We start from the raw sequence: 27,134 nt of genomic DNA on the forward strand, positions 1-27,134 counted from the left end.
CCCCTCTGATCCCAGCTCAGCCTGGGGAAATTCTCCAGTTACCCAGGTTCCCTGTCTGGGGCTGACTCACAGGGCAGGCCCCAGGACTCCCGGCCACTGGCTGTCTCACCAGTAATGGAGCCGCGTTCCTCCCACACTCTGGCCTTGCCAAGGGCCTCTGGGTCAGTCACGTGTTTATGGGGCCTCAGAATCCTCATCTCCTGCACGCACACACACCCTTTCTCCCCTTCCGCCCTACAGGGTCCCCTGGAGGTGAACTGACTGACACATGAAAGCAGCAAGCCCAAGGAACAATATCCCTCTGTCTACAGCACTGCTGCTTCCACTCAGCAAGGCTCGGCCAGCAGACATTGAGACTGTCCGTCATGTCTGTACCAGCGTCTTCTGGGCAATGGTCCAAGCATTCACCAACTTCTCAAAGGACCCGAGACTCAAAACACACTAAGAAGCATAGCTCTAGAACCTCCCTGGTGGTCCAGTGGTTAAGAGCCCATCTGCCAATACACAGGACTCAGGTTTGGTCCCTGGTCTGGGAAGACCCCACACGTTGCAGGGCAACTAAATCCATCTGAGCCCATACTCTAGACCCCATTAGCCGCATCTATTGAAGACTGCATACTGACAGCCCATGCTGTGCAACGAGAAGCTACAGCAATAAGAAGTCTGTGCACCACAACAAGCGCTTAGTTCCTGCTAACCACAACTAGAAAAGCCCGTGCGCAGCAACAAAGACCCAGCACAGCCAAAAATTATTAATTAATTTAAAAAGAGAGAATCATAGCTCTATATAGTTCAAAGATACCCAGTCTAGGAGAGAATTAAGATAGGAAGGAAACTATGGGCAAGATAGTCCAGTCTCAGAACCGGTCACTCTCTCTCTCTCCTCTGTCTAGAACACAGACTGTCTTAGCTATGCCAACACCATGTCCAAGGATCCACAGGGGTACCTGACAGCTGAGTGTCTTAAGCCCCCAGCTCCCCAGCCAGGCACCTGAGTGCCCACCTTCCCCTGCCTGAGCCCCCAGGCCCCACGTCTCCTCAGCCTTCATTCCCCTGGTGTCCCCTCTGTTCATCCTTCCTGGCCCTGCCTGCTGTAAGCGGCTCTAGCAGGCCCTCCATCACACTGATGCGAGTCACAGGACGTCAGAGCTACATGAAGCCTCAAGGTTCGGGTCTAGAAACCAAAGTGTGGGGAGAAGAAGGCTGCCCAAAGAAGGCTGCTCATGAGTCAGTGGCAGAGCCAGGGCCAGACCGTGGGCTCCCTGATACTCCATCTGCAGCGACTTCCCTCGTCTGAACTCTGCAGCAGTAGAAATGCCCTGAGGGCCACAGCACGGTGTCCAGTGAATGGCTCCCTCATACCGTCAGCACCTCACTCTAACAGGTGCTGCTGCTGCTTCAATTCTGCCTTCATTCCCGCACTGCCTCTTTCCACACAGGGTCTGAGGCGGCCAATGGTACTCTTTTTAAAGCTGGTGACCTGTGTCATCTTTCAGACCTCTCCGACTAGCCTGCAAGCTCCCAGAGGACAGGGAGGCTGTCTTGTCTTTGCTCAGCACAGACTAAGCTCATGGTGGGGCGAAGGACGAACCTACTGAGGAGATGAAGTTCAGGGTCATAGAGTGAAATGCTTCCACAGCAGGCGGTAGGGGGCGGGGTAGGGGCAGGGGAATCGTGCCTCCTTGGCCAGCTTCTCAGAACCCTCAGGGACACAACAGGACCAGGGGCTGACATTCCCAGAGGATGAAACACAGAACCTTCCCGATACCCAGAGCTGCCCTGTGTCCCCAAAGCCTCGCTAGTGTAAGCTGTGTGGGCCTGATGGAGACCTCACCCCGGGGACTGACACATACAAGAGACAATCAGTGAACCAAAGAGCAACCTTTTTGTATCTTGCCTTGCTAATTCAATATTTTTAATTTTTATATGTTAATGTATTTTCCGGCATTTAACTTGAAATTTTAACATTTTAATCAACTGTTCACAGCTTAAAGAGTCACATTGTTCTCCAAGGTTTGTAATGGGAACCGTAGTTTCTGCCTCACTTCCCTCCGCTCCCCAGTTCCCACTTCCCAAAGCCTTTCACTTTATTTTTTTTTTTTTTTTTTTGTGAATTCGTTGTTCAGTCTTTTTTTTTTTTTTTTTTTTTTTAGATTTTTTTTTCTAATTTTATTTTATTTTTAAACTTTACATAATTGTATTAGTTTTGCCAAATATCAAAATGAATCCGCCACAGGTATACATGTGTTCCCCATCCCGAACCCTCTCCTCCTCCCTCCCCATACCATCCCTCTGGGCCATCCCAGTGCACCAGCCCCAAGCATCCAGCATCATGCATCGAACCTGGACTGGCAACTCGTTTCCTACATGATATTTTACATGTTTCATTGCCATTCTCCCAAATCTTCCCACCCTCTCCCTCTCCCACAGAGTCCATAAGACTGTTCTATACATCAGTGTCTCTTTTGCTGTCTCGCATAATCGGGTTATTGTTACCATCTTTCTAAATTCCATATATATGCGTTAGTATACTGTATTTATGTTTTTCCTTCTGGCTTACTTCACTCTGTATAATAGGCTCCAGTTTCATCCACCTCATTAGAACTGATTCAAATGTATTCTTTTTAATGGCTGAGTAATACTCCATTGTGTATATGTACCACAGCTTTCTTATCCATTCATCTGCTGATGGACATCTAGGTTGCTTCCATGTCTTGGCTATTATAAACAGTGCTGTGATGAACATTGGGGTACACGTGTCTCTTTCCCTTCTGGTTTCCTCAGTGTGTATGCCCAGCAGTGGGGTTGCTGGATCATAAGGCAGTTCTATTTCCAGTTTTTTAAGGAATCTCCACACAGTTCTCCATAGTGGCTGTACTAGTTTGCATTCCCACCAACAGTGTAAAAGGGTTCCCTTTTCTCCACACCCTCTCCAGCATTTATTATTTGTAGACTTTTGGATCGCAGCCATTCTGACTGGTGTGAAATGGTACCTCATAGTGGTTTTGATTTGCATTTCTCTGATAATGAGTGATGTTGAGCATCTTTTCATGTGTTTGTTAGCCATCTGTATGTCTTTTTTGGAGAAATGTCTATTTAGTTCTTTGGCCCATTTTTTGATTGGGTCGTTTATTTTTCTGGAGTTGAGCTGTAGGAGTTGCTTGTATATTTTGAGACTAGTTGTTTGTCGGTTGCTTCATTTGCTATTATTTTCTCCCATTCTGAAGGCTGTCTTTTCACCTTGCTAATAGTGTCCTTTGATGTGCAGAAGCTTTTAAGGTTAATTAGGTCCCATTTGTTTATTTTTGCTTTTATTTCCAATATTCTGGGAGGTGGGTCATAGAGGATCCTGCTGTGATGTATGTCGGAGAGTGTTTTGCCTATGTTCTCCTCTAGGAGTTTTATAGTTTCTGGTCTTACGTTGAGATCTTTAATCCATTTTGAGTTTATTTTTGTGTATGGTGTTAGAAAGTGGTCCAGTTTCATTCTTTTACAAGTGGTTGACCAGATTTCCCAGCACCACTTGTTAAAGAGATTGTCTTTAATCCATTGTATATTCTTGCCTCCTTTGTCGAAGATAAGGTGTCCATATGTCGTGGATTTATCTCTGGGCTTTCTATTTTATTCCATTGATCAATATTTCTGTCTTTGTGCCAGTACCATACTGTCTTGATAACTGTGGCTTTGTAGTAGAGCCTGAAGTCAGGTAGGTTGATTCCTCCAGTTCCATTCTTTCTTTCTCAAGATCGCTTTGGCTATTCGAGGTTTTTGTATTTCCATACAAATTGTGAAATTATTTGTTCTAGCTCTGTGAAGAATACTGTTGGTAGCTTGATAGGGATTGCGTTGAATCTATAAATTGCTTTGGGTAGTATACTCATTTTCACTATATTGATTCTTCCAATCCATGAACATGGTATATTTCTCCATCTATTAGTGTCCTCTTTGATTTCTTTCACCAGTGTTTTATAGTTTTCTATATATAGGTCTTTAGTTTCTTTAGGTAGATATATTCCTAAGTATTTTATTCTTTCCATTGCAATGGTGAATGGAATTGTTTCCTTAATTTCTCTTTCTGTTTTCTCATTATTAGTGTATAGGAATGCAAGGGATTTCTGTGTGTTGATTTTATATCCTGCAACTTTACTGTAGTCATTGATTATTTCTAGTAATTTTCTGGTGGATTCTTTAGGGTTTTCTATGTAGAGGATCATGTCATCTGCAAATAGTGAGAGTTTTACTTCTTCTTTTCCAATTTGGATTCCTTTTATTTCTTTTTCTGCTCTGATTGCTGTGGCCAAAACTTCCAAAACTATGTTGAATAGTAATGGTGAAAGTGGGCACCCTTGTCTTGTTCCTGACTTTAGAGGAAATGCTTTCAATTTTTCACCATTGAGGATAATGTTTGCTGTGGGTTTGTCATATATAGCTTTTATTATGTTGAGGTATGTTCCTTCTATTCCTGCTTTCTGGAGAGTTTTATCATAAATGGATGTTGAATTTTGTCAAAGGCTTTCTCTGCATCTATTGAGATAATCATATGGTTTTATTTTCAATTTGTTAATGTGGTGTATTACATTGATTGATTTGCGGATATTGAAGAATCCTTGCATCCCTGGGATAAAGCCCACTTGATCATGGTGTATGATCTTTTTAATGTGTTGTTGGATTCTGATTGCTAGAATTTTGTTAAGGATTTTTGCATCTATGTTCATCAGTGATATTGGCCTGTAGTTTTCTTTTTTTGTGGGATCTTTGTCAGGTTTTGGTATTAGGGTGATGGTGGCCTCATAGAATGAGTTTGGAAGTTTACCTTCCTCTGCAATTTTCTGGAAGAGTTTGAGCAGGATAGGTGTCAGCTCTTCTCTAAATTTTTGGTAGAAGCCTTTCACTTTAAAGAGCAACATTCGTGCCCAAAATAAGGCAGCGGAAACCAAGACATCAGTGAAGGGTTAGACGACCTGCTGCCTGTATAACAATCAAAATATCTCCAAGGGAGGAGGGAGGGAGAAGGAGGAGAGGGTGAGAAGTGGAAGATTTCTAAAGAATGTTCCATGCCTTTCTCAATGGTTCTCCAGTAAGTCTGCCATTTTGAGAGAGAGCAGGGCGACATAGTTGGAATAAAGGCAGCAAAGTAGGGTAAAGTGGGGACCAGGTAGACACCTCAGAGCTGGTGGACTGTGTATGCTTGTGTGTGTGTGAGCGCAAGGTTTAACCTCCTACCTACATGCCCCAAAGGGGAGCCTGGGGGGACCCAAGAGCCTGCACAAAATGCCAATCACCTGCCTCAAGCTGCTCTGGGTTCCTCTGACCCTTTCTACTCTACCCGGGCTACAAGCCTACAGGCCCAAAGGCTGAGTCATAGTGTGCAGAGGTGCTGGGCGCTTGGCGGAGGCAGCAGGGCTGGCAACGTGCCTGGACTTTCACAATGGTTGGTACTCGTGTGGCCCACGGGGAAGTCACCAGTCACGTATTTGCATATGTGAGCGAGAAACACCCCCCGGCGCTGGCCGCTCGAGCCTATCCCAAGTGACTCCGAGTTGCCCAGGGGATGTGAGCGTGTCCTGTGCCTCTCACCCGGGGCCAGGTGACTGAAACAGAGAGGAGATGCAGGATGTTCCCAGGGACCTGCCATCCACTCACCATCGTATTTCTGGTGTGGCCGCTGCTCTCCGGTGAAGAAGGCCCCTCGGCGGGGACCACTTCAAATTCAGAGGAGGTGTTCTGTATAGAAAAAGGGAGTCAGGGGACGCCTGGGAGAAAACCCCTCGCCCCTCCTCTATGGACCTTATAGCTGAGACTATGGAGGGGGCAGAGAATGGAGGGACAAAAATCCCTTCTCACATCCAAGTCCTCTGGGCAGCCCCTCCATGTGGGAGGAGCCAGCCCAGGCTGAGCTTACAAACCACGAAGCAGGAATAAATCCCAGCAAGTCTGCTGGGCAGCCCACTGTGTGACTTGAGGTCACATCCTCCATGGCCAGTTTCCTCATGTGTAAAACAGGGATACTGGGCTAGCTGACCTTCAAAGTACTTAGCATTTTGGGATCTTATCTTTTTTAAATGGCCATGCACTTAAAAAGTGTTTTCATGACTTCCCTGGTGGTCCAGTGGTCAGGACTCTGTGCAGGGGGCACAGGTTCTTGGGAACTAACATCCCACATGCTGTGCAGCACAGCCAAAAAAAGAATAAAAATAAAATTCTTTCATGAACTCCATTTTTTCTCCAAGCAACCTGCGAGAGTGGTCAGAAGTTTATATCCCCATTGGACAGAGGAGAAAACTGAGGGCCTCCCACCAATAAATGCAAAAGTAGGACTGCATTTCAAGGACCACAAATCCAACATCCCTGTGATGGCACCTGAGCCATGTCCCAGACCCGGGAGTCTCCGACTGGTCATCTGGGAAACACAGGCAGCAGTCAGCGTGGCCACGGCCACAGCAGTCCTGTGCCCGCCTTGCCAACCCAGTTCCAGAGATCCCAGGGGAGGTAAGTCTTATGAGAAACTGGCAAACTTAGAGAGACTTTTGCAGGACACATGCAAATCTAGGGTGAACCAGGACTCCAGACTTTGCCATGTCTCCCAGCCACTCCAAGTAGCAGATACTGGTTGTGCAACCAACCGATGGGCTGCTGGACCAACAGCTGGCTCTGGGACTGCTGCTAAACCTGGCTGAACAAAGGTTAATTCAGCCTTCCCTTGTCCCAGGAAAGGGCAGGGATCGAGGGATCTCTGTGCTCAGCTTCTGCTGAGCCCCCAGCCTCCAACTTTCTGGGCCTCGGCACTGCCCCAGAAAGTTTCCCTTTCCCTTCTACTCTTCCTCAGCTGTCCTATATGACCTAGGAAAACATTCTTCTCTCTTTGAATCTCCTCTGTGGGATGGAGACTCTAAATGATATGACCACCTGAGTGCCTTCCAGTCCTAGGATACCAAGTCGACCTTCTCAAGGCAAATCTGCAGAAGACAGTTTTGGAGCCCCTGTTGAGAAGGTGAGCTACCTGTCACATCTGCCTACTTTCCGAGCACTGTGCAGTCGATACGTGCTTAACATTACACAACCAGGCAGATGGGAGGAACTCCTTGTGCATATCAGGGTTTTCCTGGTCAGACTGAACTCTGACCTTCATTTGCAAATGAGGAAACCAAGGCCCCAGAGAGACCGAAATCAACTCGTCAATATCACCCAGCAAGTCGGAGGTATCCTGACCCCAAACATCTCTCTTCCTATTCTGCCAACGGGAACTTGAGATCTATGCAACTTTCTGTCATGACTCCAAATGCAACTTACACTGGATGGAGGTTTGGGGACTGGCTCTGGCTTGTCGCTTGGGTGTGCCGGGTCAGCAGGAGTTGCTGGGACAGCTGTGTCTTTTCCTGGAGAAATGAGAAAACATGTGTGAGAAGCAGAGAAAGAGGAAAAGCCCAGATGCCACCCCCTTAAGAATGGCCTTGGCACGGAGAGTTCTCAGAGTTCCTTCCATGAGTCTGGGGAGATGGGAGGTGGTCCTGGGATGATGGCCCTGGAACAACAGGGCAGAACCTGGGCAGAGACCATCTTGCCTGCTCTCACTGGGAAAATCCCAAGGTGATCATTGCTCCTTGCTACTTTGGACCTACCTCAATAATGACACGGATGACAATTTACAATTAACAAAGTGTTTTTATATTTACTATCCTGGCCAATTCTCAAGACAGCTTTGTATCCCCATTTTAAAGGTAAGAAAACAGGCACAGAAAGGTCACCCATTGACCCCGCTGGCAACTGCAGAACTGAGATCTCCCTCCCTGAATTCCTAGGGCTCTTGCCCCAGGGAGCCCCTTGAGGGTAGCTGCATGGTTCCTTCCTGAGGTGAGCCTGGCATCCATCCAGGACTCAGAAAATACTACTGAATATAGTAGAATTATATGTAACCTTGTTTTGTATTTTCCTAGTCTCCTGTAAATGTGTTATCATACTTTCATAATTTTTTAAAAAAAGAAAATACTATTGAATGGACAAGTGGAAGCTGGCAATGCCCACTGCCTGCAGCACAGCAGACTCTGAAATCACCATCTCCTCCACGTGTCCATTCAGTAAATGTCACCAGCAGCAGAACGGAAGGTTGGCATACTGGCCTGGGCTGAGGCCGCAGGTTGGGCTGCAGCAGGAACCATCTGAGTCCTTTTCTTCCCTAGTTTCAGACCGTGCCCTGGATACAGAGACATCCCGGAGGAATGCACGTGATCACACACAGGACTTTAACCCTAAGTCACAGTCGGTGCTTTCCCTTATAGGTGGTCTGTGGACCTGACATCTGAAAGGTGCTGCTGCAGGCCGAGAGGCAAAGCCGGTTCTGCCTCAGCCTCCCCACCTGTAAAATGGAAGCGGGGCAAGGCAGACCAGAAAGCTTCTGACTCAGATGCCAAGTCTAGAGACCCGAAGGTGTTGCCTGGAGCGCGATCCTGGCATATAGTAACTGCTCATCAAATATGCGCTAAGTAAGTTATATTGATAAAGATCCTGAGCCCACATCCTGGAAGGAGCAGATTGTTGCTATCCATTTCTAATATCTGCCAGGGTCTCAAGACTGCTGAGTCACCAGCCATTTTTGGACAAGATTATTTTGAGGTCCTTTCCAAATCTGACCTTCTGGGGGATGCTGTAGCCAGAACATGATTGGGAGGACAGCCTGCAGCCTAAGGATAAACGAAGGAGCGGCGGATTTCTGACTCAGAAGGGAGTGCTCGGTTAAGGGCCTAGAGAGTGAGGTTATGGGCAGAGGACTGCCTGGGCTCCCCTCGTACCTGCGAGCTCAGCCAGGTCATTGAAGGAGGCCAAAGAGGGAGATGATGGTGGCAGTGGCTCACTGTCCTTGACCAGCTCCTCTGCCTTCTGCCGCAGCCTGGATGCTTCCATCTGGGACTCTTCCAAAAGTTCCCCTGGGGAGACAACGGGGGAAGGAGGAGCAATATTACTCAGTTAAGCATGCCGGCTCTCCCACCCTGATCCCCTATGCCTGCTTCTGCCTGGGTTTGGTGCTCCAGGTCCTGGGCTTCACTCCCTACATCACCTCGTGGGCTCAGTGGGACACATATCATTCCAGCTCATGGCCAGAAATAGCCTGATAAGGAAGAGGCCCTGCAACCAGGGGGGAAGGAGCAGAGGGGAATCTGGAACAAACTTCTGGCCTCCAGCACCCTCTTCCTGCCCCATTCCTGCCACACCTGACTGAGGACTCCACAAAGCCAGGGGCTCTTTCAGGCCCACCATCATGGTCCCAAGGGGGGCTACCCACAGCCTACAGACTGCAGTCAGGGGCTCCCTGAAGAGAGGAGACCTTCCATAACATCAACCACCCACCACCCCTCTGGGCCTTGTTTGCCTTCTTGTGTAAGTGGAGACAGGGAAACACCATCCCTCCTTCACCAATCTGCCATTCCTAGGAGAGATCTGCCATTCCTAGGAGAGATCTGCCAAGCAGGGAGAAAGCATTTGGGAAATTGGGAGCTATACTAAACTCCCAAAGCCCAAGGCCAGAGAAGGGGACAGTGTGGTGAAGGAAGAGCTTTAGGAATCTGGAGGAAAGGGTCCCCTCTGCATGGGGAAATCAGTGAACACCTCGCATGGAGGAAGAGTCAGCATCTGAGCTGGGTGCTGACAGACGGGGACCGGTCAGCCATGTGGAGGGAAGCGGGCTGGTCCTGGGCAGTGGTGACAGCTTGGGTGAGAGCCAGGAAGTAAGGGGTCTCCTCCTGCCCTGCTTCAAGCCAAGCTGGACTCCCTGCTCTAACACTTGGGGACTGGCCCGTGGTTGCCCTGGTGATGCCAGTTCTCCCCACTTTTGGTACTTCTGGTAGATGGCCTATTCATGGCTATTCCCCTTGTCTGCCAACTGAGCCTGCCGGCTCCCTCTCCGCCACCCCACGCCTCCTTCTCAGTCCCTCACAGTGTTCTGAGTCTGGTCATCAGGGTCCTGGGGTGCTGGGGACGCAGGGCTGGGAAGACTGCCACCTTGCTAGAGGAGTGCACAGAGACACAGCTGTAAGGCAGGAGCCGATGCTGGGCCGGGAGGGAGAGAGGGGGCCTGGGCAGAAGCATGCGCCAGTCAGCACTGCAGGCTGAGGGAGGAGCTCTGCAGGGAGAGGGCAGGGTCTGCTTTACCTAACATCTTTATCCCTTGCATTTTTTCCTTCAGTCGGGAATTCTCCTCCACTAGGCGCTCAAAAGCTGAGGACGCCTCTCCCAGAGGCACGCCGCCCCCAGGGTCGTAGATCCGGTATGGTCCTCGCCCTTCCATGAGGGTGGCTCAGCCCCTGCCGTGGTACCCGCCTGGCTGGAAGGACAACAGCAGTAGGTCAGGGGGCTGGCCGAGCCACTGAAGCATCCTAGACAATCAAAGCCCTGGAAGGCAGTCCCCAGAACCCAGAAGAGGACACAGCATCACAGGCTGGTCTGCCCATGGTACAGCAGGGCAGGACAGTCACTTCCTTTGGTCTGGACACTCTGCCTCTATGCATGTGACCTAAGAACACCGTCAGTTTCTTTTAGCAGCCTCATTGCACCACCAGTTCATTTGGAACAGCAGTCAACTGTGAGGTGCAATGTAGAGTATAAGAAAAAGCACTGGCCTGGGAGTCAAAACACATGAGCTTCATGTCCTACTGATGGGGTCCAGAAGAAGCGGGACCCTGAATCATTGCATCCCCAGCGCCCAGCAGGGTATTAGCTCTGATGGGAATGTCCAGTAAACACTTATCAAATGAATAAATAGTCTAACTATTAACTCACTGTGGGATCGTGGGCAGTCCCTTCCCCTCTCTGCGGAGGGGAAATGAAAGTCTTACACTAAATCAGTGATCTTTAAAGTGAAATGTTGTGCCCAAAGGGATAAGCAAGTCATCCAATCCGAAGTTCCATTTATATGTACGCTAGCTTTCTAAAAGAAAGAAGAAAAAGAAAACCCCCTGACTAATATTTAATATACAAACTGACACTGTCACCTTCCTCCTTCCAGTTCTAATGAACAGATGTACTTTCCATCAAAGCACCATCTGCTTGCGCAGCAAGTGCTCTGCATTACTCTGTTCGATTTCACTGGCTTTATTTCATCTGAAACCTCTGTGCAAAATGATTTCAGGAATCTGACTTTTGTGACTTAGTTGAGCATCTGTTCTGTGCTGGATGCTAGTCTAGGTGCTAGGTAATTATCAGCAAACAAAACAGACCGAAAAAAAAAAAAAAAATCCTTTTGGAGCTTACATGGTAGTGGTGGAAGAAGCGAGACAGTGAGAGAGATGAGCACAGTATTAGGGGCAATGGAAATATCTACGGACAAAAATTAAGCAGGAAGTATGAGGTAGGGCCTTAATTTTAAATGAAGGTGTCAGGAAAGGGCTCACAGGGAAGGAGGGCTCGCCTTCAGGGCTCACCTGAAGGAGGTAAGGGAACTAGCCATGCAGATATCTGGGGGAATATCATTTCAGGCAGAGAGAACAGTAAGTGCAAAGGCCCTGAGGCTGAAAACCTGATTCAGCCTCCAGCCCTACAAAGAGCTTACCAACCACAGGAGAGCTCCAAAGGTTTCCACCACCAGGGGCTCCAGAAGGACTTGGAGCCCGATACCTCCCTCCCAAGATCACCACCCCCAGGGCCAAAATGATTCCAGTCACAAGTCCTCAAAGATCCTTTGAGCACCCACAAGTGCTTTGCTAAAAGAGTATAAAAAAAAAGACTAATAATAACAGCTCATTCATTAACCTACTTGCCAGGCACTGCATTAAATCCTTCGGCTGCATTATCTCAGTTAAGCTGTACAACAGCCCGAAAATACATAGTATTATCCTCACTTTATAATGGAGGCTCAGTGAGGTTAGGAAACTCAGCCAGGATTACACAGCCAGCAAGTGAGGCGAGATGCAGATCCAGTTCCACCTAAGAAAGCTGAGTCGAACGCCTGCTATTCTCACACAGCTCCCTCCAACAAGACTCAGGCCAGAGGGGCAACAGGCAAGTTCAAGCCTGTTTGCAAGATAACATGGAGCTATCTATCCAGTCACTCTGGGCTGTTTCCCTTGCCCTACAGCACAAGACATAACAAGGATTTTGGCCACAGGGTCCCCATTACCCTGGGATGCCACGAGCCAGAAAGAAAAACAAAGTTCTGGTGAGTGAGACCCCCGTCCCCCAAAGACTGACAAGAGAAACACACATTTGCGAGCCACCCACACCCACTGAGCCTAGAGGCACAGGACAGCTGCTCACACACCCAACATAGAAGTCACCAGCTTATGGGAGACTTATTTTTAACTCAAAAGATCAACATTACACAGCAGAGCAAAGAAAGCTCTGAAGTGTTCACTGAATTAGAAGACAGTGTGGGTGAGGCACCTGGCAGTGACTGGCATGGAGCAAGGAGCTCCAAACGTTGGCAGATGTTGGGGGGTTCCTACTTCTGCACTCCCCGTTCTCCTGTGTGCCTCTCCAGCAGGCCCTTACGCCCAGAATGGGATACGTATGACTGGGGTAAGTCTTTATGTATCTGACTGAAAATCTCCTGGAGGCGGGAGCATGCTCTCCTCATCTGTGGTGCCAGTGCAGGCCTGGCACTTGGAAAGCGAGAGGTGACTGACACTGCATGGAGTCCACAGATGGGAAGACTGAGACCTGAAAGGAACCCTAAGCACCTCTGGTGATAAGTGACAGCAGGTGTCTGGATTCCTGCTCACCACTCCACACTCACCCTACATGGAACTCACAGTTGACAATACGTGATAATTTGGGAATACTTTTACTCCACATCTGGCTTGCCCAATAGATTAGAAGCTCCAGGAGAGCAGGCGCTGAGTCCAACTGGTCTACCAAGGTATTGTCAGAGTGGTCCAAAACAGAGCCCCAGGAAATCTCTAATCAGAGCAGAGAGACGGAAAGGACCAGAGGCACCCTTAATCCTACACCTGCCTCCTGAGAAGCCATGTGCAAACATCCTGAGAGCCTAACTGTGATCCACTGACCAGAGACACCGGGACAGCCATACACATCTAGAAGTGAGCCTGGCACAACTAAGCTCCCTTGGAGATGCCCAGATGTAACACCAAGCAACAGAGCAGGATGCAGGACCCAGGAACTGAAATCCCACCTTCACATTCTCCAAACCATGCATGCTCTCCCTCAGCACTGGGGAGCCTCCAGGGAAGGGGGCTCAGGGGAAGCAGCTGAGGGGCAAGCAGGCTTATTCTCTCGACTCCAGCCTGGGTCGGCAGAACTGGGCGCAGGGGGAGAGTACAGGCTGCGGGAGCCCAGACCAAATAGCCTACTGTGAGAAAGTCCTCTCTGGAGACCAGAAGAGCTACCCAAAGGATGGCTTGGACTTCTGGAGGCAAGAAACACAAAGAGGGGAACAGGGAATTTCCATATCCCGCTGACCTCATGCCCAGATGGTCAGCAGCAGTTTCAGGATGACTTTCGGGCAGATGGGAACTCTCCTCCTGGTCTGTGTGGTTCTGAGATCTTTCTTAGAGAGGGGACTCATTCCCCGGATGACAGAGCTGGACAGGAATTTCCAAGGACAACGAGGCCAAGTCCATTACCAGGCGCCCCAAGGCTCCTGGAATGAGGGCCTGCGTCACCATCCTGTCTCCCACGCTGATGGTACATTTCCCTGCATCACAGACCAAGGGATGGGTGTGGACAGGGGAAAAGAGGCACTGACCCCACCCCCACGCCTCACTTAGGGCAGTACTGGAGCTCAGCACCTAGGCATCCTGGGACACGAGCTCATTTGACCCTCACTCAGGGTGTGAGGGCAGTAGGCAGGCCCTGGAGCATGAAGACCAAGGTCACACACGATGTCAGGATGGAGCTGGAAGGGCCCCTGCTCTCTCTCCAGTCTGCCACTGCCCCATCTCCATTTCTGCTCCTGCACTTACTCACTGCACTGCAGACCCCCCTCTCCGGGTTCTTGCCAAGTCCAGCATGGACTCTGTGTCCACATGGGCCTGGGTGTAGCAGCTACAGATCAGGTGACCCACCAGCAGGAGTTACCAACCCACTGTGCAAAAACAGAAACAGCTGGGGGTGAAGACACAGGCAGCTCAGATCTTCTTCCAAAACAAGATCCTGGTTTAAGTCCCCACAGCCCACCCCGAAAAACCTGGGGGCGCCCACTGGAACCAGAAAGGCCTGGTTTGGGGGCAGAAAAGGGCCCAGACAGATGACAGGTCAGGCAGTGACCACAGAGTGTAAAGATGGAGATGATGCTATTGAAACTGAAGGAGCCAGAAGAGAAGGAGGAGACAGCATCGAGGGGATGGAGGTGGGGTGAGGAGGGAGGGGTGGGTAGGGGTCAGAGGGTGGGGATGGGAGGATGGGAAGGAGTCGGGGTGGGGAGGGTGGGTGAGGAGACGTGAGGGGGCATGGGCCCAGATGGTAACCTCCACCCAAGACAAAGGTTGAAAAAGGCTAAATTGAAAATGAAGCCTCTGCACGGAGACACTTCAGCCCATTAGAGGCTGTCTTTCAATTAGCTGTGTGCTGCTGCTAGGAGTAGGGCTCCCAGAGTCCCCAAATGATATGAATTTGCTTAGTAACATTTGCAAAATCGCTATGATTTCCCAAGCATGTTTTTCCACTGGATTGTCACGAGAACCTGGGAAGGAGGCAGGGCTGACATCTGTTCCACAGGTGAGGAAACTAAGGCCCACTTGGGAGCTTCGCCTGATCTAATGCCACTGGGCACTGGCTGCATCCTGAGGCCAGCCAGACCCTGCGGCTCTGGGGGAAGTGAAGTTCTCGCTAGCCCAGGGAAGACAGCCTGAGTAGATCTCTGGCACTGGGAACTGGGAGGACACAGCGGCCACAAGCGACCTCCCCAGGGAACGGCAGGGGCTGCCAGGGATGCTGGTGGGTGCAGGGGACAGTGTGGCAAAGGGAAGGGTCTCCAGAAAGAAGGCAAGGACAGAAAGTCAGAAGTCCTGGCACCTACTCTACTGCACACTCTGATGGCCGTGGGCAAGCTGTCCATTCTGTGGACCTCAACTCCCTCATGGGCACAGAAGAGGAGCCTGGACTAGAGAGAAACTGGGTGACGTCTTCATGCTGGCCTAAGGATCCACGGAGACCCAAACTCTGGCAGCCAGCCACAAGGCAAGAAAGAGGAGGGGACCCAGCACACACACAGAAGATAGTACAGCCCTGGATCAGGAAGAAAGGGTCCCAACAGGGCAGGATCAGAGACGGAAGCAGATGGGGCAGGTAGGGTGCAACAAAGAAGGGGGAGCCCAAGAGCAGGATGAGACCCTGAGCCGGAAGCCTTCTCACACGTTGCCCCAGGGCCTTGCCCTGGTCCCAGCTTTGCCCACCCCTGCAGGCTGGGTGACACTGACCATCCCCTCACCTTTTCTGAGCCTCATCTGCAAAACAGAAAAAAAAACCAGAAGCCATGGACGTCAGATTAAAGAAACTAAATGAAACAATATGCGTACAATTGGAAGGGCGTTCTCACTTATTTCCTAATTATTTGATTTATTTAATAAAGAAATGTATTCATTTTGTAATAAGATTTCCTAAATGATAATAATTATAATACCTCACAAAGTACCTGGCATTTAGTAGGTTCTTACTAAAAGGCTGAGGCAGCCCCTAACAGCCCAGCTGATGGGTTGTAGCATCCACTTGGTTCTTGTGAATTGCAAATAACTGTAAGCAGGAACACTGGGACAACACCATAGCTGGTGAAACTGAAGCTATGAGAAGCCCTTGGACCAAGGCCACGTTCACGAAAGATCAGGAATCATCTGAGCCTCAATTTCCTCAACAGTAAATGGGAATATCCTGCAAGTCCCCCAAGGGCTGACAGGAAGTGAGGCATTATGAAACATCTCGCAAACTAAAACAAAAATCTTCCCACTTCCACACTTCACGATGACCTCCAGACCACTCCACCCATTTCACAATCAGGGAAACTGTGGCTCCAGGTCCATCCATCAAAGAGCGGACAGAGTCCTCCTGATGACTGTCAGCAGAGACACTGCACCTACTTTAGACAGGGTGTACCCAAGGAGCCCACCCCAGCATCTCACCAGTGAGAAGCCAAGGATTTAATCAGTCTTTCCAAACAATTCAGTAAGAAAGAGGCTACAGGCACACAGTGTAATATGAGGAATGGGTGGGGCTCAGGAATCATGGGATCTAGTGGAGGCTGTTGTTGTAGTCGCTAAGTCATGTCTGACTCTTTGTGAACCCATGGACTATAGCCCTCCAGGCTCCTCTGTCCATGGGATTTCCCAGGCAAGAATCCTGGAGTGGGTTGTCATTTCCTCCAAGGGATCTTCCCAACCCAGGGATCGAACCCACGTCTCCTGCATTGGCAGGCAGATTCTTTACCACTGACCCACCAGGGAAGCCTTCTAGTCTAGATACACCATGGCAAACATTTTCCATCACCTGGCCTCAGTTTTCTAAAAGGAGGGGTTGTTGACAATAGCAATAATACAATATAAGGGGGCAGACTAGACAATTTTTAAGGCCTCTTCTAGTTCTAACATTCCAGAACTTACAATATGTTGCCATCTGTTTCTAAAGTCTTCTGATCTTAAAAAGGCTACTCTCCCCAGCTCAGAAGCTTCCCAGGTGGTTCTGTGGTAAAGAATCCACCTGTCAATGCAGGAGATGCAGGAGACAGGGATTCGATCGCTGGAGTAGGAAATGGCAACCCATTTCAGTATTCTTGCCTGGAAAATCCCATGCACAGAGGAGCCTGATGGGTTACAGTCCATGGGGTTGCAAAGAGTAGGGCATGACTGAGCACGCACACACATGCACCCTAGCTCCCATCCCTCCCAATGCCCAAGTGGATGTCCTGCCTCACGAACCCTCCTGCAGTGCTCTCAGGGGTGTGTCGCCTTCCCAAGAGCAGTTGGAAACCCCCAGACGATGTCTGCAGCCCTTCCCCGGGTCCTGCCCTCCCCTCTGGTCTGCATCCAGGCTCCAGGTCAGCCTGAGTGTCATGTCTCTCAAGCACAGCTGGCATCTCCCATGTCCCTCCCCACTCCCATCCACTGACTCACCCCCAGAAAGAGCCCCACTGTCCCTACTTAGCCTCCAAGATCCAAGCTCTACACTACCAGCCTAGGCACAGTGGGGAGGACCAGGCCCTTAGTTGGCTGAAAACTGCATAAGAGGACCAAGGAGTATCTAACTAAAGCTGGGATAGGCCCTGACAGCTCTGTGCTCCCACATGCCAGGCGCTGTGCTGCGTCATTATGCACAGGATTCCCTTATTTTCTTCTTACCACACAGAGATGAACATTCTTATCCCTATTTTCCAGCAAGGAAACCAATCCTCTTGGCTGGATGGCATCATCTCTATTTTTCAGATGAGGAGGCAGACTCAGATAAGTCACTTGCTTGAGGAAACACAGCTGGTTAGTGGCAGAACAAAGAACCCAACCTCATTCTATCAGACTCCACACCAGTGCCTTTTCCCTGGCCTGCGCTGACGGAGAGGCACAGGCTGAAGCTCAGGGGGAGGACACCAGTCCTGTCGTTCCACTACCTGAAACACGCCCAGGTTCCCAGCCGCTGCCTCTGTGTGCCACTAACTTTGCATGAGATCAGGTGTCAGTCTGCCCTTGACTGCCAGCAGTCACCAGGGCTTAGCGCCTCAGGTTGAATGGAAGCTCAGGGGAGATTCAGACCCATGCTTATCCAGTCCGCAGGAGAGCCAGGGGACTCTGGTTGACCATCTTTAGTGACCCAAACCAACATCCTCCCCAAGGAGCACCCCCGGGCAGCCAGCACTAACTGCAGTGAAGCTACTCCCAGTTCTGCTTCCACTGCCCCTGCTCTGCCCTCTGGGGTCCCTGAGAATAAGGAACAAGATGCCCCTCTCCTCCATCTCAGCCCTGAGCAGATTCGGAACCTGCAGCACTCAAGAAGCAGACTAGCCCTTGTTCCCTGCACTGTTCTCCGCAGGGACAGGTTTCTGGACCCCTCCCCACCCCGTCCCCTCCACTCCCACCCTATCTGTATCTGACCTTGAAAATGGACAACACTCCAGATGTGGCTTGCCTGACCAAACAGAGGAACTTTCATCTCCACCCTTTTAGGTATTATGTTTCTACTGATGTAGTGAACATTTGCTTTTCTTATACCTGGGTCACCCACGGTAAAGAATGTCCTTTCTCAATTATGTCAACAATCAGGCTCGGTAAAGCAAGTATACTTCAATAAAAATTAATTTAAAAAAATCAGGTTTGTATGGCTGAGATGAAAGTTATCTTGTAAAAAAGTATGCTTGACGAAGTTTCAATTATTTAAAGGGCCAGAGGTAACTCATTCAGTGACCACCTATTTAAGAAGCTAGAAATCTCTGTATCACTGTACAGAGACTGGACAAAGATGCGCACTGACACACGGTTTCTAATAGCAAAAATGTCCTGAACGTTCGTCAAGACGGGGCTAGTTTAATAAACTGTGGTGCATTCATTCAATGGAATAGTACACAGACATCAAAAAGAATGGGCAGCCTGCTTTGCAATGACAGAAAGGTGCCCATAAAATACTGTTAAGTAAAAAAGCAAAGTATTGATGTATAATAAGGTATTATTTATCCTGTTACACACATTCGTACACACACAACTATGTGTGTGAGTGTATGCGTGTGTGTGTGTGTGTGTGTGTGTGTTAGTGTTAGTTGCTCAGTCGAGTCTGACTCTTTGCAAACCCATGGACTGTAGCCCGCCAGGCTCCTCTGTCTATGGTATTTCCCAGGCAAGAATAATGGAGTGGGTAGCTATTCCCTTCTCCGGGGGATCTTCCCGACCCAGGGATCAAAACCAGGTCTCCTTCATTGCAGCCAGAGAGCTTCACCATTTCACCCACCAAGGGAAGCCCTGTATGTGTGCATAAACATATACATATACAATAAAATCTTACATATGCATAAGAAAAGGTGGAAAGATACACACCAAACCGCTGCTAGTAGTCAGCTCTAGAGAAGGACTTGGGCTAGGGGATTGGAATCAAAGGAAACCTTTATTTTAAAACAGATTTTTTAACTCTTTACAAGAGAAATCTAGCCTGTTCTATTTTTAAAATTGATTTTAAAAAACAGGTGGAAGAGAAGAAGGAGAAACAAAGACAACTTTCATTTTCTACTTTATACCTTTGGCATCCCTTGAGTTTTTGGAGTTTTTTTCCTCCAATGAGCACATGTTATTTTGTAACTCTTTTAAAGGGGGAGTTGACTTTGTTTTTAAGTTGCTTGACAAAGTCAGAACAATAAGGAAGGGCTATTGTTCTAGCACCAAATGAGGCTGGTTGGCAGAGGGCAGGGATGAGAGCCTCCTTATTATGAATCTGCTTCCTATGCACAGACAGGCTATAGGGACTAGTTCACAAATCAGGAGGGACTTCATCACCTGAACCAAAGAACTTATTCATTAGTAAAATCAATATTTCTATGGTCTTTCTCAATTCTAACAGTCTGTGATGTATATTGTTTCATGATAAATAATTTACATATATGCAGGAAATTCCTGTCCTCTAATTTCATTCTGGGAAATATTTGACCCAAGTGAAATTAATAGAGAAAAAAATGTAGATGCTAGTTATCATATAAAGACTTAAAAAGCAGTGAACAGAATGTTTAAAAAAAAAAAATCAAGAGGTAAACTCCAGGGTTGAGTTTTCTAGTCAAGGAATTTTGCAGATGAAGAGTTGGCAACTGCAGATTGTTTCAACCTGGAACCTTCCAGAAAGGATCTAGCTTAAGGAAGGTCAAGGCTGGGTCTGAGGCGACAAAGGTGGGAGGAAAAGCACCAGACTTTGGTGTGGGAACAAAGGTGAAGCTTTCCGTCCACTGCCCGTGGGCCCTCCCATGGGGCCTTATATCGCTTTGCTGGAGAGGAAGCCGAGTCCAGACAGGTGCAGAGCTGGGCTCGAGGTGGCCCAGTTCCCAAGGACCAAGCAGAATGCCCCCTCTTGATCATCAGTCCCCAGCCTGTATTCACCACTGCCAATGCCCCCTAAGAAGGGCTGAGAAGGCAGCCCAGGCACCTCCAGCCTGCTAGCCTTCGCCTCCTCACAGCTCCTGGGATCCACTGGTGCACCTGCGCCGTGCCTAGAAGCCTGGCCTCCCCACCCACCCACCCCCCAACCCAGCAGCTGGCACCATTGACCCAGGAGGAGCCCCTCGCCTATCAGCTATAGGGTCAAAGGGCACTAGGCCAACCCTGGGCCTAAAGGGAAGGGAGACTCAACTGTCCTCCTGTGTACTGGTGCCCCAAATGCCCAAAGCTGGTTCCAACAAAGGCTTTCTCCAACCCTGTAACTTTTCTCCATGGGGGAAGATGACAACTTTTGAGAATTCCCCTCATACCAAATATGGTGAAAAGAGGGTTTCTGTGAAACCAGGGTTCAGATCCTGGTTCCGCTCCCTCACCAAGTGACCCTGAGCAGACCTCACTTTCCTGGTTTCTTCTCCCCAAGGAAATGCTGTGAGGACCAACGAGGATCCCCAGATCTCCCTGAAGACCTTGAAGGGCTAACCCAACAGGAGCCACAATGGCTAGGAAGGGAATAGCTTCCAGGGACCACCAACCAGATAAAAGCCATAGATGTCCCGTTTCAACAGTGAAGACTGGAAATAAGCTAACGAAGAAGAAAATGAATAAAGACATTGGGGCCACTTCATACCAGTGAATGTTAGTACCATGCTGTTTAGGCACTAAGTCGTGTCTGACTCTTTGTGACCCCATGGACTCTAGTCTTCCAGGCTCCTCTGTCCATGAGACTTTTCAGGCAAGAATGTTGGAGTGGGGTGCCATTTCCTTCTCCTAGGTATCTTCCCAACCCAGGGATCAAATCCACATCTCCTGTTTGACAGGCAGATTCTTTCCCACTGAGCCACTAGGGAAGCCCCTATTAATACTATACAGTTGTGAGAAACAAGTAGGCCAGAGCTAGAGATCCAAACAGGAATGAATCTCTCAGGCATAATAAGAAGCAAAACAAGCAAGCTGCAGAAGAACACAGTTGGAAACATTTAAGTAACATCTTAAAACATACAAAACAATATTACATATTGTTTAGGGATGTATATATTTATAATATCAATAAAACTGTAGAGAAATACAAGAGAATAAACTCTAAATTTATAACCCTTGCTACTTCTGGAAGAGTGGGGAAGGAGATGATCAGGGAGAAATTTCAAATGAACAGAATATGTTATTTCTTAATGTGAATGGTGGCTCTCCCAAGTGTCTGCATGTTACTCTCTGCGTCTGAAAGATTCCTTTGCATTTTCTAAAAGTTAATGCTGCCATCTTCAGACCCCTGTTCCTCTTCCCAGAGATTGGGATCAGGGTGGGGGGCTGCACCCCAGAGGCAGAAGTGGGGCTGTGGCAAGACCAGCGTTCCTCAGACCACAGAGATGAAGCTGACCAGGATCATGGTCTGCTAGCCAGCCAAGAGTGGTGTAAGCCTCCTCCACTGTGGGTGGAGACCAAACCAAGGGCCCCTGACTCATGGGACACCCCCACGCCCGCCCTAAAAATACCAGCTCTGACCGCTGAGTAGGACGCCTTGGGTGACATGACTCCTATAGCATCCCCAGCCCTCCCTCACTACCCCCTCCCCCCCACACACACACCCCTGCCTGGGCCACCGGCCTGTCCACCAGCAGGTGCTCAGGGACACAAGGAACAGCCTCAGGGTGAGGTCCCTGGGAAGACAAGAGTTCAGCCCTGCCTGGGGACAGCCCTTGGACAAAAAGCCACCGTTCCTCAGCCCAGTCATCCGTTCCTATCAGAAGAGTGACTGACTGTCCTGGGCTGATCATGGGGGGAGCGCAGATAAAAACTTCCTGCCAGCGGCCAGGCCGTGGTGGCTGTACCTTCCTTCTGGCAACACTTCACAGAGCTGCTGACACTCTCCAAAGAGGAGTAGGATAAAGGAGGGAAGGGCAGGGGGGCAGCAGCAAGAAGCCAGGAGGTGGGGCACAGAAAGGCCTGGCCCAGTAGCAGAACTCAGAAATCGCCAGGGAAGAGAAGGCAGCCCGGTCACTGGGCCACGGCCCTGAGACACCTGTCAGTGCAAGTCCCTCACTCTCCAGCTGGGACACCAAAGCCGGCCAAGGGAGGGAGACTCGCCCACGGCTGCAGGGGACAGTGGAGACAGAGAGGCGAGGAAACCCGGATCCTCTGTTGGCCAGCTGTCCACTCTTTTTGCCATACATCCTACTCCTCCCTCTCCCCCGCTCCCTCCTCTCCCTCCAACGGGTCAAGTGAGCCATGAGCAGAGAGGAAAACAAGGGGGCAAGAGAGGAGGTGGGCCTGCCGCAGCGAGCCACCTGTAACAGCACTGGAAGGGGCCGCCCACAGAGCGCTCCCTGATGCTGTGCTGCGGTCCAGGGGAGGCTGGCTCATCCCTGTGGCCCGCCCACGTATACAGTTCCACTGTTCCAAACAGGGATGGAAGCACGTCTGAGATACCACAAAGGACGATCCATCCAGAGAGGACACAGAATGGTCCAGAGGTGGCAGAGGATGAAGGGCAAGTTATGCCCAAGCCTGGAACATCTGACCTTCCTCATCATCTCCTCCTGAAATCCCTTCAACATCCTCAAGATCAGCATTGTTAATAAGACTGAATGAGGCTCAGCAGCCGGCAGCGACGGGTCACTTACACCACACCAGCCCCACGCCAGCCCTGAGCTGAGTGCTTGACAGGCACTGTCTCATTCATGTGCACCCCTCTGGAGGCAGCACTTACGTCACAGAATCTTACAGATGAGGAAGCAGGCGCAGCCCCCGTCCTGGTGTGCTAACTCTAAATCAGGCACGCCACACCATGGGTTCTCAAAGAGCAGCTGGTCTGGCGGCCCCAGCACCGCTGCCACCAGCTGGCTGAGCCGCTATGGGGACGCAGCCCTGCAGTCTGTCTAACAAGCCACCCAGGGGATTCTGATGCATGCTCAGGTTTACCAACCAGCTGCTCTGATCACTTCCCAGTGCTGCCGACGGAGCAGGGAAAAACTGACACTTCTCTGCCTGGCAGTCAAGACTTTAGGGTTTTTCCTAGCCCAGCTGGTCAGCTCCCCCAACCCAGGAGAGCCTTACCCCAAATCCTCTGCCCAGTTTCCTAAGTTCCAGAAGGAGCTCAGGCCTAGCTCTGTACCTCCTCATCTTGGCTGGGCCTGGCCTTGAAGTCACTTCCCTACAGAAGCCCCCTGACCACCTGGCACCCCCAAAATTGCATCACACCCCACCCAGACTCAGTGCCAGGCAACTGCTGGCACACTATGCCTTCCAGCTAGCACTCAGGGCACATTTCTGCCCAGTCTACAACATGTTCCTGGAGGACAGAGAACCATGAGCACCATGCCGCTCCACACAGCACCACGCCAGAGGACTGGCAGGATCCGTTTCCTGACTATCAGGAGGGAAAAATAATGTTGTGGGAAGCAACTTCTGGCTCTCACCCCAACTCTGCCACTAATTCTCTGGGACATGGGCCTTCCTTCCCATCTCTAGGTCTCAATTTTCTTATCTGTGAAATGCACCATTATTCTAGTTTCTTCTACTCTACTCATCCTTTGAACAAACCCAGCAGTCTTACCCCAGACACTCTTATCTAGTAACAGAAATGCACATGTGAACACTAAAGAGGTCGTTGCTCTCACCCTTTCACTCCAGGAAAAGAGAAAGACAACAAACAAGCAAACACTAAAAATTACTGTTTCCCAGACATATACAGTGTCTCTACACACACTTTCTCATTTGCAGATAAGCACGGTCATTTCAAGGCATGATGAATGTATCAAAAATATATATAATAGTAATATGACAGAAAGTGAAAAAATGAGTTACTTTGCATAGAAAGGTCAGGGAAGGCCCCTCTGAGGAGGTGACATTTGAGCCGAGACTTGACAGATAAGGAAGAACCAGCGTGGAAAGAGCTGGGGAAAGGTGTTCCAGGCAGAAGCAACAATATCCACAAAGGCCTAAGCAAGAATAAACTTGCCATGTTGAACGCGGAGAAAAAAGCAGGCTGCTGTGGTTAAATCACAGTGAGTGTGAGAGTAAAACAGTACCCAAAACAGTACCCGGGAGCACCCAGAGAGGGAGGCCAATAGCCAACCTCTTACAATTCTGAGGTGTTCAAATCAGGTCGGCCAACCCAACCCAGGACATCCGGGCCCAAGTCACAGGCAGGACTGGGGAGTAAGGGTATGAGTCAGACCCCATGGCTTCCTGGGGCCCCAAAGGCCCTGGTGTGGGAATAAGGGCAGGCAGCAACCCTCAGCAGGAGTCCCATGCCATACCCACGGATGCCCATGGGTGGGGGAAACAGATTCACCTAAGTATGTAGAACACAGGACACTCAGGGCTGCTGTCTCCAGAGGGACATGATCAGGTGCTTCCATGAAGTGCCAGACCCTGATCATATTATTTTTCCAGGACACAGCCAGGATAGTGGAAAGGAAATAGTGCTCAGGGTTCAAGGCTTACTAGTATCGGGCAAGTCTTAACCTTTTGGGGACTCCGTTTCCTCATCTGAAAATTAAGGCTACTAAGAGTGACTTTCTCCGAGGGTTGTTGAAAGCTTAAAAGAGATACTAAACGTAAAGCACTGTGCCTGGCACGTGGTACGTGCTGATAAATGTAAGCTGTTACTATCACCATTATTGGTTTTTCACTACTTTAGTTCTCTCTGCTGTAAAACAAGGATATTAATACATCATAGGATTGCTATGAGCCTGTGCTAACAAATATTCCAGCCTCCTAATGCAGTATACATTGTCAGGAATGGGGAAAAAAAAAAAAAAAGAGAGAGACAGTTCTCTTTCCGGATCTCTCATCAGGTGCTGAATTCCCCTCTACCATACCACATTGTTTGGAAAATGAGTAAGAGCTGATTAAATTACATTTTGACAATACTGTGAAATAAAAATGATGCATTAGGAATCCACAGATTTCTCTGTACTGTCATTCTGCAAGGGGGTGGGGATAAACATTGCTGATTTTTCTGCATCACCCATAAAAGTCCCCCCTCAACCAAAACAGTCTCACGCAGTCGCACAAAATTCCCACCCACAAAATTCCCATACAATTAATGAATGTATAATACAATCACTTTCATGTACACACAACCTCGCACTCTCCTGCAGATAAATATTCTACAGCGCAAAACTCACACATGTAGAAACTCCACACCCAAAAATCCCTCCCCCAAACTCACTACAGCTGCCCTGCAAATGCACCCAAATGTTGCCTCCAACAGAGGGCAAAATATTTTCAACAGAAACAGTAAGTATAGAACGAAATCTGGAATCAAACGCTAGAGTTCAAATCCCAATTGTGCAACTCTCTAACTGTATGACCCCAATCTCCAAATGCCTCAGTTTCCTAAACTGTAAAATACGGATAATAATAATCAAATTCACTTTGAGGGTGACAGTGACAAATGAGTTTAATACATGTAACGAGTTAAAATCAGCACTTGGAAAGCGCCCAATGAGCTATTTTCCTCTTCATTACGTGTGCACACTGCTTCCAAAACTGGTCTCCCATACTGTAAACAGATCCACGCCCGCACACACACACCCCGACGGTCTGCACGCCTTGCACACGGACTGCACGCTGGTCCCAGACACGGTCGCCCACTCAGTGCGCACGCGCGCCCACCACCCTCCGCGCGGGTCAGGGATTCCCCACTCGGCCGGACCTCGCCACCCTCGGAGGCGCCGCGTGCCTCGAGGCTAGCCCTTGAGCCAAGAAGCCAGGCCACCAGGCCGGGCCTGACCTCCCCGCGCCACGCCCGGTCACTGCCGAGACTCGGAACGGCCGGGTCTCGGGTTCCCTTCCGTTCCATTCCCGCTCCGCCCAACCGGCTTACCTGAGGGTGGGGACCCTGAGAGACAGCGCCCCGTTCTCGGCGTCCAGTCCCGAGTCCAGGGACAGGGTAGAGGCCCGCGCCAGGCTCTGGCCTCACAGCACTCAGCAGGATCCCAGCTCCTGGCTGGGGGACCTGGCCAGGGACTAGGAAGTGCTGGGGGCCGGGCCGCCCCACCCCTGGGAAAGTCCCCAGCGATTGACAGGCCGCTTGCCCAATCACGCGGCGCCGTCTGGGCTGGCCCGCAGCCGCCGGGGTGGGACGCAGCGAAGTAAACAGCAGCCACCGGAGGTCAGGGGGCCGGAGACAGTCTGCAGATTGGCCGCAAGAGTCCCGTCCCGCAGGCCGGCCCCTAGGTAGCCTCCGGGCCACCCCTCGCGGCACTCCCAGCTGCGGAAACTCCGGGCGCCAGAAAGGGGCCACCCCGAAAGCCGGAATTTCAGAGCAGAGAGGAGCCGCAGAGACCACCCACCCCTTCCTTGGGCCGAGGGGCACGCGGACCAGAGCGCGGGGAGGGGATTTGCCAAAAGGCAGTAAGCATTTGTAGCTGAGCCAAAGCTAGAGCTCCGGGTCCTAGAGTGCGGTCCAGGGCGATCCCGAGACTTCTTACAGAGCTCACGGAAATTCTGAGCTGAAAGTACCCTTAAAGAATCTTATTGTCACAGTTGACGTTTTTTGCGCCCTTACTGCTCCAGACTTGGTAAGCTTTATTTAATTTGCTCAGCCACCCTAGTGAGATGGTTTTCTATCCCCAGCCCCCACTTTTATTTTTAACCATAAATTAAGATACAAGGGACAGGGAGATTAGAAGACCTCAGTAAGTGGCTGAACGAAAATTCAAACCCAAGTGGGCAAATCCGGAGCCCACCTCCTACCGTCTACCTATACCTGGGTCAGATCATGCAGACAGGTTGTGAGAGTCCCCAGACCTGGCAGGAGCAGTAACATGGTGAAGGTTGGGAACACTTGTTTTTTTAAGCCCATCATTTTATTTAAAAGAGGGTAGGAGGGAGGAGGGTTCAGGATGGGGAACACATGTATACCTGTGGCGGATTTATTTTGATATTTGGCAAAACTAATACAATTATGTAAAGTTTAAAAATAAAATTAGGAAAAAGAAAAGAGGGTAAATTTTAATTTCAAAAAGTGGAAGGGCCTGGACTTCCCTGGCAGTCCAATGGTTAAGACTCAGAGCTTCCATTGCAGGGGGCACAGTTTCCATCCCTGGTAGGGGAATTGAGATCTCACACACTGGCCAA

At 49.8% G+C, this 27,134-nt stretch overlaps 1 protein-coding gene across 6 annotated transcripts in view; it reads right to left on the reverse strand.

The window, feature by feature from the left end:
- Positions 1 to 26,038, reverse strand: part of TNIP1 (TNFAIP3 interacting protein 1) — a 47,107-nt gene extending 21,069 nt beyond the window's left edge. For 4 of the 6 annotated variants that reach the window (XM_005897326.2, XM_070374648.1, XM_070374649.1 and 1 more), the window contains exons 1-5: positions 25,879 to 26,037; positions 10,144 to 10,315; positions 8,787 to 8,921; positions 7,291 to 7,376; positions 5,644 to 5,724 (exon numbers count right to left, since the gene is read on the reverse strand). In XM_005897326.2, coding sequence (XP_005897388.1) covers positions 5,644 to 5,724; positions 7,291 to 7,376; positions 8,787 to 8,921; positions 10,144 to 10,279 — 438 coding nt within the window. In that variant the 5' untranslated portion in view covers positions 10,280 to 10,315; positions 25,879 to 26,037. Of the gene's footprint in view, positions 1 to 5,643; positions 5,725 to 7,290; positions 7,377 to 8,786; positions 8,922 to 10,143; positions 10,316 to 25,878 lie in introns of all 6 variants that reach the window. The other 2 variants (XM_070374647.1, XM_070374650.1) reach the window with 2 other exon arrangements.
- Positions 26,039 to 27,134: the final 1,096 nt, after the last annotated feature.

This window comes from Bos mutus, chromosome 7 (assembly GCF_027580195.1).
Source record: "Bos mutus isolate GX-2022 chromosome 7, NWIPB_WYAK_1.1, whole genome shotgun sequence".
Classification (NCBI taxonomy): Eukaryota; Metazoa; Chordata; class Mammalia; order Artiodactyla; family Bovidae; genus Bos; species Bos mutus.